At 44.4% G+C, this 16,971-nt stretch overlaps 1 protein-coding gene across 6 annotated transcripts in view; it reads left to right on the forward strand.

Annotated features, from left to right (window-relative positions):
- The window catches only part of DDHD2 (DDHD domain containing 2), an 88,686-nt gene that overhangs the window by 50,972 nt on the left and 20,743 nt on the right, over positions 1–16,971 (forward strand). For all 6 annotated transcript variants that reach the window (XM_077469948.1, XM_077469951.1, XM_077469949.1 and 3 more), the window contains 7 exons: positions 786–906; positions 1,271–1,360; positions 1,554–1,695; positions 7,702–7,910; positions 12,590–12,660; positions 14,353–14,475; positions 14,885–14,980. In XM_077469948.1, coding sequence (XP_077326074.1) covers positions 786–906; positions 1,271–1,360; positions 1,554–1,695; positions 7,702–7,910; positions 12,590–12,660; positions 14,353–14,475; positions 14,885–14,980 — 852 coding nt within the window. The remainder of the gene's footprint in view (positions 1–785; positions 907–1,270; positions 1,361–1,553; positions 1,696–7,701; positions 7,911–12,589; positions 12,661–14,352; positions 14,476–14,884; positions 14,981–16,971) is intronic.

A 16,971-nucleotide genomic window follows, 5' to 3' on the forward strand; every position in this document is an offset into this window, starting at 1 on the left:
GTGGGGGGGGGGGGTTTGCGCTGATGATCAGTGCGCTGGTTATCAGTGCAGACCCATCCAGGATGCCCACTGGAGCCCACTAGGGATGGCACACTTTGCCCATCGGTGATGCCTGCCAGTGCTTCATGATCAGTGCCATCTATCTGTGCCCATCAGTGCTGCATATAAGTGCCTCATCATCAGTGCCAATCAGTACTGCCTCATCAGTGAAGGAGAAAACATACTTATTTACACAGTTTTGTAACAAACAAAGAAAAACTTTTTTTTATTTGTAGCGCAAAAAATAAAACCCCCAGTGGTGATCAAATACCACCAAAAGAAGACTCAAAAAGTTTGTTCGGGTACAGTGTTGCACGACTGCATAATTTTAATTCAAAATGCGACAGCTTTGAAAGCTGAAAATTGGACTCGTATATATACATTTTGGAATATAAAAGATTATCCCATACACTTTTTTTTTTCCTGTGTTAAAACAATGAATCTGTTCTCAGAATACACATTTCTTTTGATGCATCTTTGCTATAAACTGGCCATTGCATACGTGGCAATCTGAGACTTGCTGTCAGCTGTAGTGAGCTCATTTGTAAACTGAAGGCCTTCAATGTGCAGGTACTGCTGCAACTGAACATTTTTCAGAAATGCATATAGGTGTATGTAGGTTCACCCTTAGTGGAGTGCCCTGCAAATCATCACTTTGATAATTACACTGCATTTAGCTGACCACTTAAAGGTTTGCACATCTACTTTCATCTGTTCAGCTTTACTTTTCTTTTTTCAATGTTCAGCTTATGGTGCACTACCAGCCATCAGGAGCCATGGATGATTGGGGAGCCATGCCAAGTGAACAAGGCCGACCCCGGACAGTGAAGAGAGGGGTGGAAAACATTGCTGTAGAAATTCCTCAAGGTAATGGTTTTAAATGTAATACTTATAATTTCATCATTAGATGTTTTATAGGGTAAATAATACTCAAATTGTTTTGAGTAATGTATTTAGGGCATTTTACAGGTCGGTACCTATAAATTCATTAGGTGCCTCTTCTAGTAAAAATACAACTGTGCTTTAATTTTTAGCAGATTTGCAAACTTTTTCTTTGTTTTAGGGATGTAATAAACTGGTTCTACTTCTGACTACTAGTGGGGGACAAAGTATACTGTGAACATATACTTCATTTTCCTTTGACTACCTTCCAGTGCCTGCCTACTTTTGTTTCCCTAAATTCTCTCTTTCCATTAGCAGATGTGATGTATAGTTTATTCTTTGTTTCCAGGTGAGCCAGCCCAGATCGATCACCTAGTGTTTATGGTTCATGGTATAGGACCGGCTTGTGATCTGCAATTTCGAAGTATTGTACAATGTGGTAAGTCAACACTGATTTCATCAGCTTAAAGCAAACCTGTACTGAGAAAGATATGTGGGCTGGCAATTATGACCACCTTCCAAAAAAAAAAATAGTTGCCTAAAAAAAGCTAGTACTAAACTTCCAGTTTAGTAGTGCACCTTATTGTCATTGTTCAATATGTGACAGTAATTTGTCTGTCTTCCTCTTGCAGTGAATGACTTCCGGCTTGTTTCTCTCAATTTGATGCATGCTCACTTTAAGAAGGCCCAGGAGCAAGAGCAGATTGGCCGAGTGGAATTCTTACCTGTAAATTGGCACAGTGCTCTCCATGCGGATGCCACTGGTGTAGACAGGTATGGCCATGACTGCTGCTGGGTTTAAATAAAAAATATCTTGTGAAAAATCACAGTAGAGTCAGGTGAATGGGAGTTTTTTTTCACTTAGTGGCCACTCTGTTGGGTAGACTTGTTGCATCAAAATACATAGAATATGCAGATATGATCAAGCCATAGATCAGTGTCTGCCAACCTGTCTAACATGAATTTTACATGCCTTATACACGCACAATGCTCCAGCTCTCTGCCCCCCTCCCCCTGGATCACACTGCTGTCTTATACAGACTCATTGGATCGCACCTCTTTATCCAGCTCCATGCTCCCTCCCTCCTCTGTAATCAGCATTGTAATAGAGTATCCCCTCCTTCTTCACCTCCCGATCTCTGCACTAATCCCAGTGTCTCCCTCTGAGTTCACAGGAGCTGGAACTACAGTGGAGGCATGGAGTATCAATGCGCGCTGACAATATTGACTGTCAGCATGCATTGGAAACAACATTGGGCGGTATACATCTACCACAATGTTGATTTGTGGCAGAACCCCTGCAGACAACCATCAGGACCATCAGTGGTCCTTGTCAAACAAAACCAAAAAAAATTCCCAGCTCAAATTTTCTTTGGTTTTGTATGACATGCGTCGCCCTTCCACATGCTCCTTGCTAGGTGGAGGCAGTGGCTATTTGTACCATCAGTGGTCCATGGACCACTGGTTGACAACTGCTGCCATAGTCAAGGTTGATGGGGGAATCCTTTCTGCAGTTCTATATTGTGTTCTGCCAGCAGGAAGCCTTCCTGGCCTGACGGAACACAATAATCACATTACTGCTAGCGGCTGTAGCCGCTGGCAGTAATCACGTGTAAAAAATCCAACAGGCTGGTTGTACCAAAATCAGCCGATGGATCCACTTGGGCACAGCCAGCCTGCCCATAGGTTGATCAAATCTTGGATGGTTGCTGCTGAATCGGCTGAGGTTTGATCTATTTATATCTCTGGCTTTAGTGTCAGTTCTGTAAGTGAAAACCTTTTGTTAATGAGAGAGGTCAGAGGACACTGGCCAGACGTGTTGAAGCGGACAAGAGATCTGCAACTGCTACCACTTTTCTTTATCGTACATCACGGGACACAGAGCCACAGTAATTACTGTATGGGTTATATGGTGATGGACACTGGCACACCCTAGACAGGAAGTTCGATCCCCCATCTAACCCCTCCCCTTACCAGGAGTTTTTTCGCTATGATGTAACTTCTGCGCATGCACACACAACCTAGCCTCAAGCTGTCCTAGGAATGTACACTAAGCCATGCATGCAAGACAAATACAAGTGTACTTTTGAGAAGAGGATTGGCTTTTATTGCTTAAGAGACACACACAGCCTGTTCCAGTTAGTACTATACTTCTGCTTTAGAACAGCTTCTATCTATCAAGGTGCTGCAAATGTTTCCTAGATATTGTGGTTGATTCAAGAAAATAATTTAATTGCATTGCAGTGACACCAACAGTCAGGCAAACACTAGACAGGGCAGTTCTGTGGATTCATACTGCACACATCAAATTCTGAGTGAGGAAGGTTTGTTAGCCCATGCCACATGTTTCTGTCTTCAGTTCTGGTGATCCTATGCACATTATAGCTTAGTTTCCTAGTAGCAGTGGAACCCAGTGTGGTGCTTCTTTAGCCCTTCCAGTTTAAGGTTCAATGTGTTGCGCGTTTACAGATGCTATTCTCAAACTGGTGTAAAAATAGGATTTTTATATGGCTTACCTGTAAAATCCTTTTCTTGGAGTACATCACGGGACACAGAGCCACAGTAATTACTGTATGGGTTATATGGCACCTTCAGGTGATGGACACTGGCATACCCTAGACAGGCAGTTCAATTCCTCATATAACCCCTCCCCTTCCCAGCAGTAACTCAGTTTTTTTGCCAGTGTCTTAGTTGGTCATGAATAAAGATGTGCTGTGCTGAGCTCCATTGGAAAAATCTTTGCTGGGGCAAACCATGCAACTGGATCCATTCAACGTGTCTTTTCAGGCCGAATTGAATGGTACCCGGGCCTCGCGCCAGAAGAAACAAGGTCTTGCCTGTAACGCTTCTCTTTTTAGAGAGCTGGACCCCGGGATCCCGTGCTTGGTTTTTTCAGCCATATTTTTCTGGCGGGGTGCTTTACAGGTCCAGGGGTGTGGACCCCTTGATAAAAAGGGGCCCCGGACCCTGAAGGTTTTTTTAACAGAGCCCACTGTGAGTGGTGAACATTGGGTCTGTCTGGTTTTACCACAGAACCCTGCAGCTGGATAAGGTAAGGGAGATTCCTAAGGAATTTTTCTAGTTCTTGTTGGTTTTCTCCTTTAAATAAATGTTGTCATGCCTAAAGTTGCCACCGGGGGCTGTCAAGAGCACCTACCTTCCATAGTTGTCAGTCAGCTCTGTGTCCATGCAAGCTGCATGCTTTCTCAAGTCCAAGCCCCAGGTAAGATGTGGGAAGGGGTTTTTTTTCTTTAAAATGTCCCCCACCTGGACAGAGGAACCTATTCCACGCCGCTGCCACCACCATTACGGTGGTTCTCCGTCCTTCAGCTCTCCTCCACCCCAGCCCCCCACTCCACATGTGATCTGATCCAAGCACGCTCACGCGGGAAAGCAATCTTTTAAAAGAAAAGTGGGAAGGGGGTGAGGCTTAGCACAGCGTTTAGGTGCCTCAGACGTTCACAAACGCAGGGTTGTATCTGCTATAAAGTGCACCTTTTTTCAGATGCATTCAGCTGACGGAGGGACACAGAGCAGACGGGAGCATGAGAGTGTTGGTGACACAGGTATTCCCAGGGCACATTTATTTATTTTGCATCAGGCTGAGCATTAATATCAGCAGTAGTTGCTGGACTATTTGCTCAGCAATGGGTGCATTTTTTTCGGTAGTACCTCTGCATTTGTGCTTGGCACTATGACCAGAGGGAGAGGTACAAATACCTCAAAAGACAAGAGCACAAAGGGGTCACCCTCAGGCTCTAAGGATCCTACCTCTGCAACACCACCCCCCCTGAAAGGCCTAGGGAGGCTGTTCAGAGTGAGCCATCTGAGTTTTTTTTCTCTGCCATGATTGGATTGCAGGAAAGATTAACGGCTTTAACCCCATCTTCATAGAGTGGAAGAAACCGCATTATGTCCCCTGATACTACCCAAGATCCTCAAACAGAGGAACAGTGGGAGAAGGTAGATGAATCCCCCTCGGGACCGTGAAGAGACTGATGACTCCTCTTCTGCGGGATCACAAAACAGTATCCTGCAAAACAGTATCCTGTCTGCCTTGAACAAGAATGTCCAAACGCTAGAATTTCCAATGCGTTTGTCGCCAGAAGTGCGCCAGAGCCTCAGCTGGTAGAGGATATCCGAGAATCTGCAGAAGGGGAAATCCTTCTTACCAGTTACCTGGAAGGTGGTAACAGATGCCAGCCTTTCATGCCAAAGATGGAGGATCCTGTACTTAGATTTGTTTGCGTCCAGGTTCAACAATAAAGTCGACAACTTTGTATCAAGAACAAGGGATCGACTCGCATGCGGAACAGATGCGTTGGTGACCCCGTGGGATCAGTTCTCACGGATTTATTAATTCCCTCCTATTCTGCTGCTACCTCAACTTCTTTGCAGGATCAAGCGGGAAAGGAAGTCGGTAGTTCTTGTGGCCTCAGCTTGACCCGGAAGATCTTGGTATGCATAAATAGTAAAGATAGCGATAGGGGCCCATGGACCCTACCACCACGTCCAGACCTGCTATCACAGGGACCAGTGTTCCATCCTACTTTACAAACGCAAAATTTAACAGTTTGGCTTTTGAAGAATCATGGGCTTTCAGGCTCAGTGATATCTACCTTAATGCAAGGAAGCAGGTTCCAGAGTCATTTATTATAGAGTCTGGAAGGCATGTGTTTCCTGGTGTGAATCCAGGGGCTGGCATCCCAAATGTATGTCATAGGTAGAATTCTTGCCTTTCTGCAAATGGGGTTAGAAATGAAGCTGGCCTTGAGTACTATCAAGGGCCAGGTATTGTTTCAAGGTCCGCTTGCTTTGCATTCTTTGGTCCGAAGCTTTATACAGGGGGTAACAGCTTAATCCACTGGTTAGAGCACCCCTGAACCCTTGGGAAGTGAATTTAGTTCTGTCTGCATTACAGAAACAGCCTTTTGAGCTGATACGACATATTCCCTTGGTCCTTTTGACAAGGAAGCTAGTTTTTCTGGTAGCCATTTCTTATGCAAGAAGGATATCAGAACTGGTGGCTCTTTTTTGTACAGAGCCATATTTAATCATTCACAAGTATAGAGTAGTATTGCGTCCTCATCCTAGCTTTCTGCCAAAGATGGTTTCAGGTTTTCATCTAAACCAGGATATTGTACCTTAATTTTTTCCAGAACCCTGTTCTACGGAAGAAAAGTCGCTACGTTCTCTGGATGTAGTGAGAGCAGTCAAAATCTATTTGAAGATGACTGGTCAGCTTTGGAAAACAAATGTTTTGTTTGTGTTGCCTGAAAGTTTTAGAAAAGGACAAGCAGTGTTGAAATCTACTATTCCAAATGGATTCTGCAAGTAATTATTCAAGCTTATGGTTTGAAGAGGAAAGTTCCACCTTTTCAAATCAAAGTGCACTCCACCAGGGCCATTAGTGCTTCAAGGGCAGTGCATCACCAAGCCTCCATGGCTCAAATCTGCAAGGCCGCAACTTGGTCTTCAGTCCATACATTCACCAGATTCTATCAGGTGGATGTAAGAAAGCATGAGAGTATCACCTTTTGGACGCAGTGTGCTGCAGGCAGCAGTATAAGTCCTCAGGTCTGATTGCAGCTTATTTTTGTTTGCTTCTCCCTCCCCTCAGATAGCATTGCTCTGGGACATCCCATACAGTAATTACTGTGGCTCTGTGTCCCATGATGTACGATAAAGAAAATAGGATTTTTATAACAACTTACCTGTAAAATCCTTTTCTTTGAGTACATCATGGGACACAGAGGTCCCTCCCCTCTTTCTGGTTACATGTGTATTGCTTTGCTACAAAACTGAGGTACTCTCAGTAAGGAGGGGGGTTATATGGGAAATTGAACTTCCTGTCTGGGGTGTGCCAGTGTCCATCACCTGAGGGTGCCATATAACCCATACAGTAATTACTGTGGCTCTGTGTCCTGTGATGTACTCCAAGAAAGGGATGTTACAGGTAAGCTGTTATAAAAATCCTATTTTTACACCAGTTTGAGAATAACATCTGTAAACGCACAACACATTGAACCTTAAATTGGATGGGCTAAAGAAGCACCACACTGGGTTCCACTGCTACTAGGAAATTAAGCTATAATGTGCATAGGATCACCAGAACTGACGACAGAAAAATGTGGCATGGGCTAACAAACCTTCCTCACTCCTGTGGACAGCAGGGTCAGAATTTGATGTGTGCAGTATGAATCCACAGAACTGCCCTGTGTAGTGTTTGACTGACTGTTGGTGTCACTGCAATGCAATTACATTATTTTCATGAGTCGACCACAATATCTATGAAATATTTGCAGCACCTTGTTGTATACATGCAGATAGAAGCTGTTTTAAAGCAGAAGTATAGTACTAATTGGGGAACAGGCTGGGTGTGTCTTAAGCAATAAAAGCTACTACTCTTCTCAAAAGTAAACTTGCATGTGTCTTGCATGCATGGCTTAGTGTACATTCCTAGGATACCTTGAGGCTAGGATGTGTGTGCATGCGCAGAAGTTACATCATACCGGCCTTGCCTGTCAAGATGCTGAACCCGCAAGAAGACCAGAAGTCAATGAGTGAGCTTGTGAACACCGCATTGCTGGAGGGAGAGGTAAGTCTTGGGGTCTTTTAGTTTTGTTCAGTCAGGTTCTTGTACTTGATACTAATGTAGTAGCCCTGAGTACCCATTTTAATGATTTTAGAATTATTTTCATAGTACTGTGACCCTCTGCAGAGTTTCTTGCATTTTGTGGATGTGCAGTGACCTTGTAAACTATACATCTATCTCTGCAGGGACATCCAAAGGATTACACTTCCCAGCATCGGTCGACTCCGTCAGTTCACTAATGAGACGCTCTTAGACCTGTTCTTTTATAACAGTCCAACATATTGCCAAACTATTGTCAATACAGTGTGTGGGGAGATGAATCGTATATACCGCCTTTTTCTGGAACGGAATCAGGGATTCAAGGGACAGGTTTCAGTAACTGGACACAGCCTTGGTAGGTGACAAATCTAAAGCACGGTTGAGCGGTGACGTCTACTAATTCATTGGTGACTAAAGTTTCGGACATATGGGCAGAATGTTTGGAGACATTTGCCGGTTCAAAATAAAATTGCTGACATTCTGCCCATGTGTATGTCGGTCTGTCCAACAGAAGCCAGCCATTCGTCCGGCTTCTGTCGGACACGCATGCTGGAAAAACCAGCAGCCAACTGACTCCCAATCATCACTCACACAGTTTCTCCGATCAGAGCTGTCAGTTTTTTCCGTGGACACTGCTGGGTTGCACAAAAAAAAACTGTTGATGTGTACCTGGCTTTACTTTTCTTATTTCATTTGTGGGTTGGTACTCTTAAATGGTTGGTTCACCTTAACCATGAAACTGCCTATGCAGATAAGGGAGGTCTGTAGCTAAAAACAAGCTGTTTTAGCTTTAATACAATTAAATAATGCACTTGCTATAGCTGTAGGCCATTTATGTACCTCATGAAGCCTGACCTGAAAGCTTCCAGGACGCTTCTAAGTGAGGTCTAGCTATTACTGTTCACCTTCAGTATCACAGAAGCAAACTTTCTCTGATTCAAACCTCCTCACATGCACTTTTTCTCCCCTGATGCAGTAGTTCTGATCTCAGAGTGTGAATGCTCAATCTTGTGAAGGTGAACAGTAATAGCTGGGCTTCATTTTGCAATGTCTTAGCAACGTCCTGGGAGTTTTCAGGTCAGGCTTCATGAGGTACTTAAATGACCTACACCTATAGCAAGAGCATTATTATTTAGACTTAGCTGCACAATTAGTTTTTTTTATTTTCAGACACCCCTTAAAGTGATTGTAAAGCTACTTTTTTTTTTTTTTAAATAACAAGCATGTCATACTTGCCTCCACTGTGCAGTTCATTTTGCACAGAGTGGCCCCGATCCTCGACTTTTGGGGTCCCCCGCGGCTCCTCTCCACATCGTATATAACCCCCTAGGAGAAGCGCTCTCCCGGAGGGTTACCTTGCGGGAGTGCTCCCGAGTCCAGCATTCGGCATCTATCCTTTGACACCGAATGTTGGACCTGGCCCCGCCCCCCGGTGCCCGCAGCATTGGATTTGATTGACAGCAGCAGGAGCCAATGGCTGCGCTGCTATCAATCTTTCCAATCAAGAGCCGAGAACCCCGGACAGAGGAAGAGCACGTCTTTGCCGTGGGAAATTCCAAGGCTCAGGTAAGTAAAACGGGGGCTGTGCGGGCCAGTCACTAGAAGAAGTTTTTTCACCTCGATGCATTAAGGTGAAAAAAACACGAGGGTTTACAACCACTTTATCAGCATAGGCAGTTTTTAACCCTTTAAAAATAATTTAAAAATCTTTCAGTTTTGCCCACTCTCCATGAAAAACACTGTATTGAGGCTTCCTACCTAGTACATGGAACTCCACAGTTGTAGTTCCCAGCAGGCCTATATTTAATGGTGCCTATCCATATAACAACTTGGCCAAGCATGTGGAAAAAAGAATCCATCTATACCTATCCTATGAATTATGAGGGCTGCCAATGTTGATCTCTCCTTTTGAGTATGTTAGCCCCCTGGTGGTCAGGTTGATGTCTTGACTGGAAAGTATAGAGGTAAGGAATTATAACACCTCTGTGCAACTCAGTTACAGCATGCATGTTCCAGATCTGTGACTCAAAAAATATTTTAGCCAGACCGCTAACATTTTCAGGAGAAAACCAGGGAAGACCGCTCCTTTATTTTTGTCATGGAAGGTGTACTTTTAGGTGTTCAGGGTGAACATCTAAAAGCTGAAACATAGATGCCATTTTGGAAATTTTAATATTAGCGGTAAGTTAGCTGAACATTAGTACGTAAATAGGATTTGGAGGTTCCCATTTAGTTCTTGTGGAAGTAATAGGTGAATCAAGATTTTTTTTAAACCAATGAACAGCATATACAATAGTACCTCGGATTGCAAAAAAAACGTGATTAAAGAGCATTATGACAAGTTATCATGACAATGTGACTGACAGTGATCACATAATTACTTATGAGTAGTGTTGGACGGACGGTTCAGCCTGACCATGAGTTTGGGCCGAACAACGGCTGTTCGGTCCGTTCGTTCAAAACCAAATTTGCAGGGTGTTTGGCGGCTGTTCCCCCTCCCCCACAAACTTCCTGCAATGCACTGCACAGTGCATTTTGCGTCCTGATTAGGGAACCCCACGCCAATTTTTTTCTTTTTTTTAAATGGCGTGATGTCTCCCCCAAAATCCATACCATACCCTATCTGGGCATGCAGCCTGGCAGGTCAGGAGAGGAGGGGAATGAGCGAGCTCCCCCCCACTCCAAAGCACCTTGTCCCCATGTTGATGGGTCAAGGGCCGGTGGTTGTGGGTGTCTACAGGGGGAGGCTTATTGTGATCCTGGCCCCACTATGTGAATGAGTATGGGGTACATAGTACCCTACCCATTCACCAAAAAAGTGTCAAAAAGTAATACAAACACACACACACCGCTTTTGACAATTCTTTTATTAAAAATTAAAAAATACTGTCCTCCCGATGTAAATCCATCACCATTATGCCGCAGGTGAAAAATGTAAAAACAAAAAACATTTCCATCGTCTATGAAGGCTGGCCACCTACTGTAGACTCCGCCCTTTGACAGCTTCGTTATATAGGTAAGGGGCGGAGCCACCTAGCGATGTCACCTGGTGGCACCGTCCCCTTGTGACGTTGCCGACCCAGCATGCACCAGACCGTGGTGTCAGAAGGGGGTGGTGTCACCAGGTGACGTACCCGGGTGGCCCCCGCCCCTTACCTATATAAGAACTGTCAAATGGTGTAGCCTGCAGTAGGCGGCCAGCCTTCATAGATGACGGAAGCAGTTTTTATTTTGTTTTTCCAGGTGCGGCGGGCAGCGTGATCGATGATGGATTTACATGGAGTGCACTATTTTTTTATTTTTTTTTAATAAAGGAATTGTCAAAAACTGTTCTTTGTGTTTTTATTAACTTTTGACACTTTTGGTGAATGGGTAGGGGTACTATGTACCCCATACTTATTCACATAGGGGGGCGCCAGGGTCTGGGGCTTCCAGATTCCGATAAGCCCCCTTGCAGTGCCCCCCTGCCCCAAAGCACCCACTCCCTATTTTGAGGGCATGTGCCCTGGTATGGTTCAGGAGGAGGGGGGCCCTCGCTCGATTGTCTCCCCTTTCCTGACCTGCCAGGCTGCATGCCCGGTTAAGGGTACGGTATGGATTTTTTTTAAAATTTTGCATTGATGCATGTCCCTCAGGGAAATGCCCAGACCCCCATACCCCTTTTATGGCCAATTACTTGCATATAAGCTTTCAAAATGAGCACTTTTGATTTTTCCTGGTCGGCTCCCATAGACTTCAATGCGGTTCACCGTTCGGGTTAGAACTTCCCTTGTTCGGGAGTTCTGCTGCGAACCGATTAGGGAGGTGTTTGGCCCATCTCTACTTATGAGTCACAAGGCCAAAATTGTAGTTGAATGCATAGACCTCCTTTTCATTGGCTAAGTGCTTGTTCCTTCATTCTAATAGTCTTAGCCCTTGTACACACGGTCAGAAATTCCGATGGAAAATGTCAGATCGGACCGTGTTGTCGGATAATCCGACCGTGTGTGGGCTCCATCTGACTTTTTCCGTTGGAATTTCTGACCAACAAAGTTTGAGAGCTGGATATAAAATGATCTGATTGGAACTTTGTCCGATCGTTTGTAGAGAATTCCGATCGGACAAAGTGCCATGCATGCTCAGATCAAATTACGAGACCAAAGCTATTGGCTACTAGCCTGAACGTAGTCCCGTCGTAACGAAGGAACGTCATCACGTTCTGAACGATCGGATTTTCCGACAACTTTGTCTGACCGTGTGTATGCAACACCAGTTTCGGACAAAATCCGTCAGAAAAAATCCAACAGGTTTTGTTGTCAGAATGTCCGACCATGTGTACAAGGGCTTACAGGCTCCCAGTGGATCCCTTATATACTTATAATATATGGTTTGATTCTTATCTATTTATAGGCAAATCTAACTGAAAGCTATCAGCACTGACCTGAACTGTGAAACCTGTAAATGCAAGCAACTTTTAAATCCACTTGTATCTGTAATCACTATGCCCATACCCATTCCCAAAACTTGGTTGTATCACTGCTATATTTAAAAACAAAAACAAAAAAAAAAACGGGTAGACTATAGAAACCGGGCAAAATTACATAGACACTGACAGGGACTGTGTCCTTCACAGAAATTACCTGTGCCATTCCATAAGATTTTGAGAAAAAACGCCTCTAGATTGTGGCATACTGAAGGATTGTCAGACGGCCCCCAGACTGCACCATACCCCATGTATGTGCTGGCCGCTGGAGCATTGTCATTGACCTGGAGCAAGATCACATGGGGAAGCCAAATGGATAAATGCATTCTTCCCTGTTGAAACTGCAGTTATATTAATAAGGTTTCACTTACCAGCACATACAGTACATGGCGGCGTTTTCGGCACAGCTTTGTGGCAATTCTTATATTTAGTTTTAACGTTCAGTTTGTAGTTGGCCATGATTTTCAAAAGCTGTCTAATTGTGTGTAGTAGACTTTTATTCTGCTTCGTTATTGTGCATTGTGTAAAGTGTTTTTGTACTAAAACTGCTGCTATGTGTTCCCTTTATACAGGATCACTCATACTATTTGATATGCTAACCAACCAGAATGATCCCTGCCTCAGAAATCACCAGAGAGTAAAGGTATATTTTCTGTTTTCTTAGTTTTTTTCTATATTATCTGATTATTATATCTCCCTCCACTTTGTAGGTTAGTGGAGTTCTATTCTCTTATAATTTACTAAGCCACAGCATGTGTGTTCTTTACTGGCCTCTAGTTCTAGATATTTAATATCTCTGCTTGGATACTTCCCAAAGCAGGACAAGGTGGGTTTCTAGAATAAGAGCTTTGCTTAGGGATTATAATTTGTAATATTCAGGGACTATTTCATTATTGGGTTTCATTTTGGGGTGAGGTGTGGTAAACTCTCTAAGTTTTTCACCTTAAAGCATTCTAGGTGAAAAACCTGTGCTGCGGCTGCCCCCCAGAGCCCCTCTTCTTCTTAACTGAATCCGATCGTTCCAGCGCAGAGCATGAGCCCAGCAGCTGCTGTCTCAGATCCTCATTGGATAGATTGATAGCAGCAGGAGCCATTGCTATCAGTCAAATCCAGTGGCGGGGGGCAGGGCCAAGTTCTGCTGTCTGTGTCCACATGAACGCAACAGTGGGACTCATGAGTATGCCCGCACGGGTGCTCCCAGGGAATGCAGATCACCATGGGGGCATCCGATGAAGAAGAGGAGCCAGGAGTGCTGATGGGGCACCCAAGAAGAGTAGGAATTGGGCTGCTTTGTGCAAAACCCTTGTACAAAGCAGGTAAGTATGTTTGTTTAAAAAAAAAAAAAAAACCCTTACAACCACTTTTAGAGAAAATCACACCAACAATTAACAGCATTGGGGTCTTAAGCCAGACATACATGGATCAAAATTCAGCCGGTTCAGCAGGGAGTGGCCAAATTTAAATCCATGTATTGGCACCCTGGTTGTACCCAAGTCGATTTATTGATCGATTTGGGTACAACCAGTCTGTCGGGTTTTTCCTGAATGATCAGTGCCATCCGCTATAGCCAGCAACACTAATTGAATTTTGCCAACAGGAAATGCTCCCCACTGGCAGAACATGATAGCGCGGCAGGATAGATTCCCCCATCAGCACTGACTATGTTGCTGGGGGAATTTTTCTTTCCTTCCACCTGTGGTGGAAGGAAAGAAAATTGCATAATGTATGGCCTGCCTTAGTACCAACAGAGGACATATCACATTAGATTAGGGAAGTAGAAAAAAAGATGTAGGGAGTTGGATCTCTTAAACAGTAGGTGTTTTCAGTCAGGTCCTAGCCCCCATTCACACCATGCGATTTGTAATGCGTTTTGACATTTCCAAATCGAATGACATGTCGCACCCCATTGTCTGCAATGGAACTGATGATTTCATTGTGACTTGCATAGACTTCTGTTAAATGAAGTTGCAAGCTGCAGTGAAATCAGCCGTGCAAATCACACAAATGTGCGGCTTTGAAATCACAATGAAGTAGTGATTTCAAAGCTGCACCAGTGTGAACCATGGCTTAAGCAGTATAGAGGGAATGATTATTCTTAGGCGACTCTCCCAGAAGTGGTGGCAGAAAATCATCTCTTCACTGGAGTAGAGGCAGGGTGTGGAGGAAGGAAATTGGCTAAAACCGATTGACAGTATTGATTGCAGATTCAATTTTATTTAGACTCCTGTATCCTAAAATTTGAGGGATCTTGAGGGTTAGTATGATTGCTCTAATGCAGTATGTACAGCATGCAAATAGTATGCCCTGCTGTTCTCACAGACCTCCTTGTTTGTAGGCATCGGAACTGAGAGCAGAGATGCAGATGAGGAGGCAGACATTGAGGGACGTGCTGCAGGAACTGGACCTGACTGAGCTCCTCAGTATGTTTGAAAAAGAAATGATGGATACAGAAGCTCTGGTAATTCCTTGATCATGTCTGGCCTACAGTGATGTGCTGCACTGATATATTTAGCATGGAAGATGCCCATCCTGCCTGATTTCCGGAAACGGCTAATCGACTGGGTTAAGTTTCCTTTGGTCAACGCTGTTATCTTTTGATTTGGCTGACATGTGGGATGCCAACAAATAGACATGCAAGGTGATGCTTTGCAGGCATGTAGAAATGAAAAAAAATGACAGCTGTAAAATTTCAATAGCGGCTCGTGGCTGCTTTACACCCTTATATTGTCCCACCATATTAGCTATTATCGTAACAGTGATTATTCTCCCCGCCATCCTGTATCCAGGGACACCTATACATGCATAGTGCTTCTATTATGTTATTGCTGCCTTGCATAGTGTTTGATTTGTATCAAATTTGATTCTAGTCAATGTGCACAGAGCAAGACCTGAAAGATCTGGGTATCCCACTTGGACCAAGGAAGAAAATACTTCACCACATGCAACACAGAGAACAGATGAAGGTAACAGAGAATCTTTCCAGGCTGGTCCTGTACAGATAGTTTCATCTTCAGACATAACATGCTGTATCCTCCCATTTGAATCACTCTGGTGTGACCCACCGTCTTCTCCTAATCTTGGCTGATGGGACATTGTAGTGCAAATGCTGTGAAAAGCTCTACGTTTCTTTCCTAAGGAGGAATTGTGGTTGGAATCCACACAGATTTTCCAACATTTGCACAATAACAAACTTTTTAAAGTGATTGTAGAGGCTTATTTTTATTTTTTTATAACAAACCTGTTTTACTTACCTCTTCTGTGCAGTTGGTTTTGCACAGAGCAGCCTGGATCCTCCTCTTCCTGGGTCCCTCTTTGCTCCTATCCCCTCCCTTTGTGTGCCCCTCAGCCAGCAGCTTGCTACAGGGGGCACCCAAGCAGAGTCAGAGCCGGTGTATCCATTCAGACACGGAGTCCCGCCCCCTCCCCTGATTGGCTGACTGACTGACAGCTGTGGTAGCCAATGGCGCGGCTACTCTTTCAGCCAATCAGGAGGAGTGTCCTTGTTGGCTGTGAGGAACATGGACATCGCTGGAGAGAGATGGCGCTCAGGTATGTAATTAGGGGGGTGCGGGGGGGGGGGGGGGGCTGCTACACACAGAAGTTCTTTTTATCTTAATGCATAAAATGCAATAAGATAAAAAACCTTCTGCCTTTACAACTCCTTTAACTGTGCAATGCATGGAAGTGCTAGATATCGCTAGTTACCACTGTTGAGAAAACCTCCACACAGCCCACTTGCTGCTTCAAGCTGCTAACCTTGTCTGCTGCTACCCGTAACGAGAAGCTCTATTCTGGAAGAAAAATGTACAAGTCAGCAGCTTCATGTACTGTAGCTGCTGTAATATTAGGACACTTACCTGTCCAGGGATCCCACAATGTCGGCACTTTAAACGGATTCATCAATCAGCTTCGGGAGCAGGCGCCAACATTGTAATTAAGAGAAACCAGTTTCCTACTGTGCATGCACAAGCCATGCTGCGGTTTCTGAATGGTCCCGCCATGTTCTGGGAACCCGTGTGTGTCCCAGAGGAAAGGGGAGGAAGGAGGGGGGGTCGGAAATGCTCATAGATCGCTGTGGCATTCTTACCCGGAAGTTGAAGTGGGTTTCTGTCAAAACCAGGCACCCGCTTCCCCCTAAGTTGGTGTAATAGCAGCTTTCAAGCCATGCCTTTTTTTTTTTTTCTTAATTCGTGCTCAAAACTGATAACATGCAATTCAGAAGCATTTTCATAGAAGGCAATGGAATTCACATCTGAACCGCACAGCAGTGCTCAAAAAACGTACAGAACTCTTTTTAAAATTGCACTGAATTTGCACTGCCTCTGCATTGCAGATGTGTTCCGGCTCCATAGAAAGCTGGTTTGGTTCACGTGTCATGCGATTCTGATGTGGTTTAAAATGCATCCAATTTGTATATACATGAATGGAGCCTTAAGAACTGACTGAAATCAAACTACAGAGTCTTTTTTGTGATTGAGGAGGAATTACATTACAGTACAAGCAACGAGAGAGATCAGTGAAAGCTTTGTTTTAAAGTTCCTACTGGTTATTAAAAATATGCAAAAATATGTCCATATTCGCTCGGCTCCCCAGGGTCTCCTCCCTCCTCCTCCTCCTGGTGGCCAATCCAATCAGATCTCCTTTTGGTCAATCGGGTGACAGGTCTCATGACCCTCTTCCTGATTGACCAGGAGGGGAATCAGTGTTATCAATATTATCAAAATAAATCAATATTCATTTGCTATTATCACACAACTGGGTGGGCTTGGCAGCCCACCCTTTTTTTTAAGCCTTTTAGTGCCTCTGGCTCTAATCACATGCTTCAAAACCCCCCCTCCCATTGGAATCCATGCGTCCGGCACCCTGCATGTAGATCAGGGAGCCAGACATGGATGGAGGGGGCGGCACCCATGTGCCCCTAATGGATGGGCCGCCACTGCTGAGCATTGGCAGT

This window comes from Lithobates pipiens, unplaced genomic scaffold, assembly GCF_037356315.1.
Source record: "Lithobates pipiens isolate NorthernLeopardFrog02 unplaced genomic scaffold, aLitPip1_a1.2 Scaffold_8, whole genome shotgun sequence".
Taxonomy (NCBI): Eukaryota; Metazoa; Chordata; class Amphibia; order Anura; family Ranidae; genus Lithobates; species Lithobates pipiens.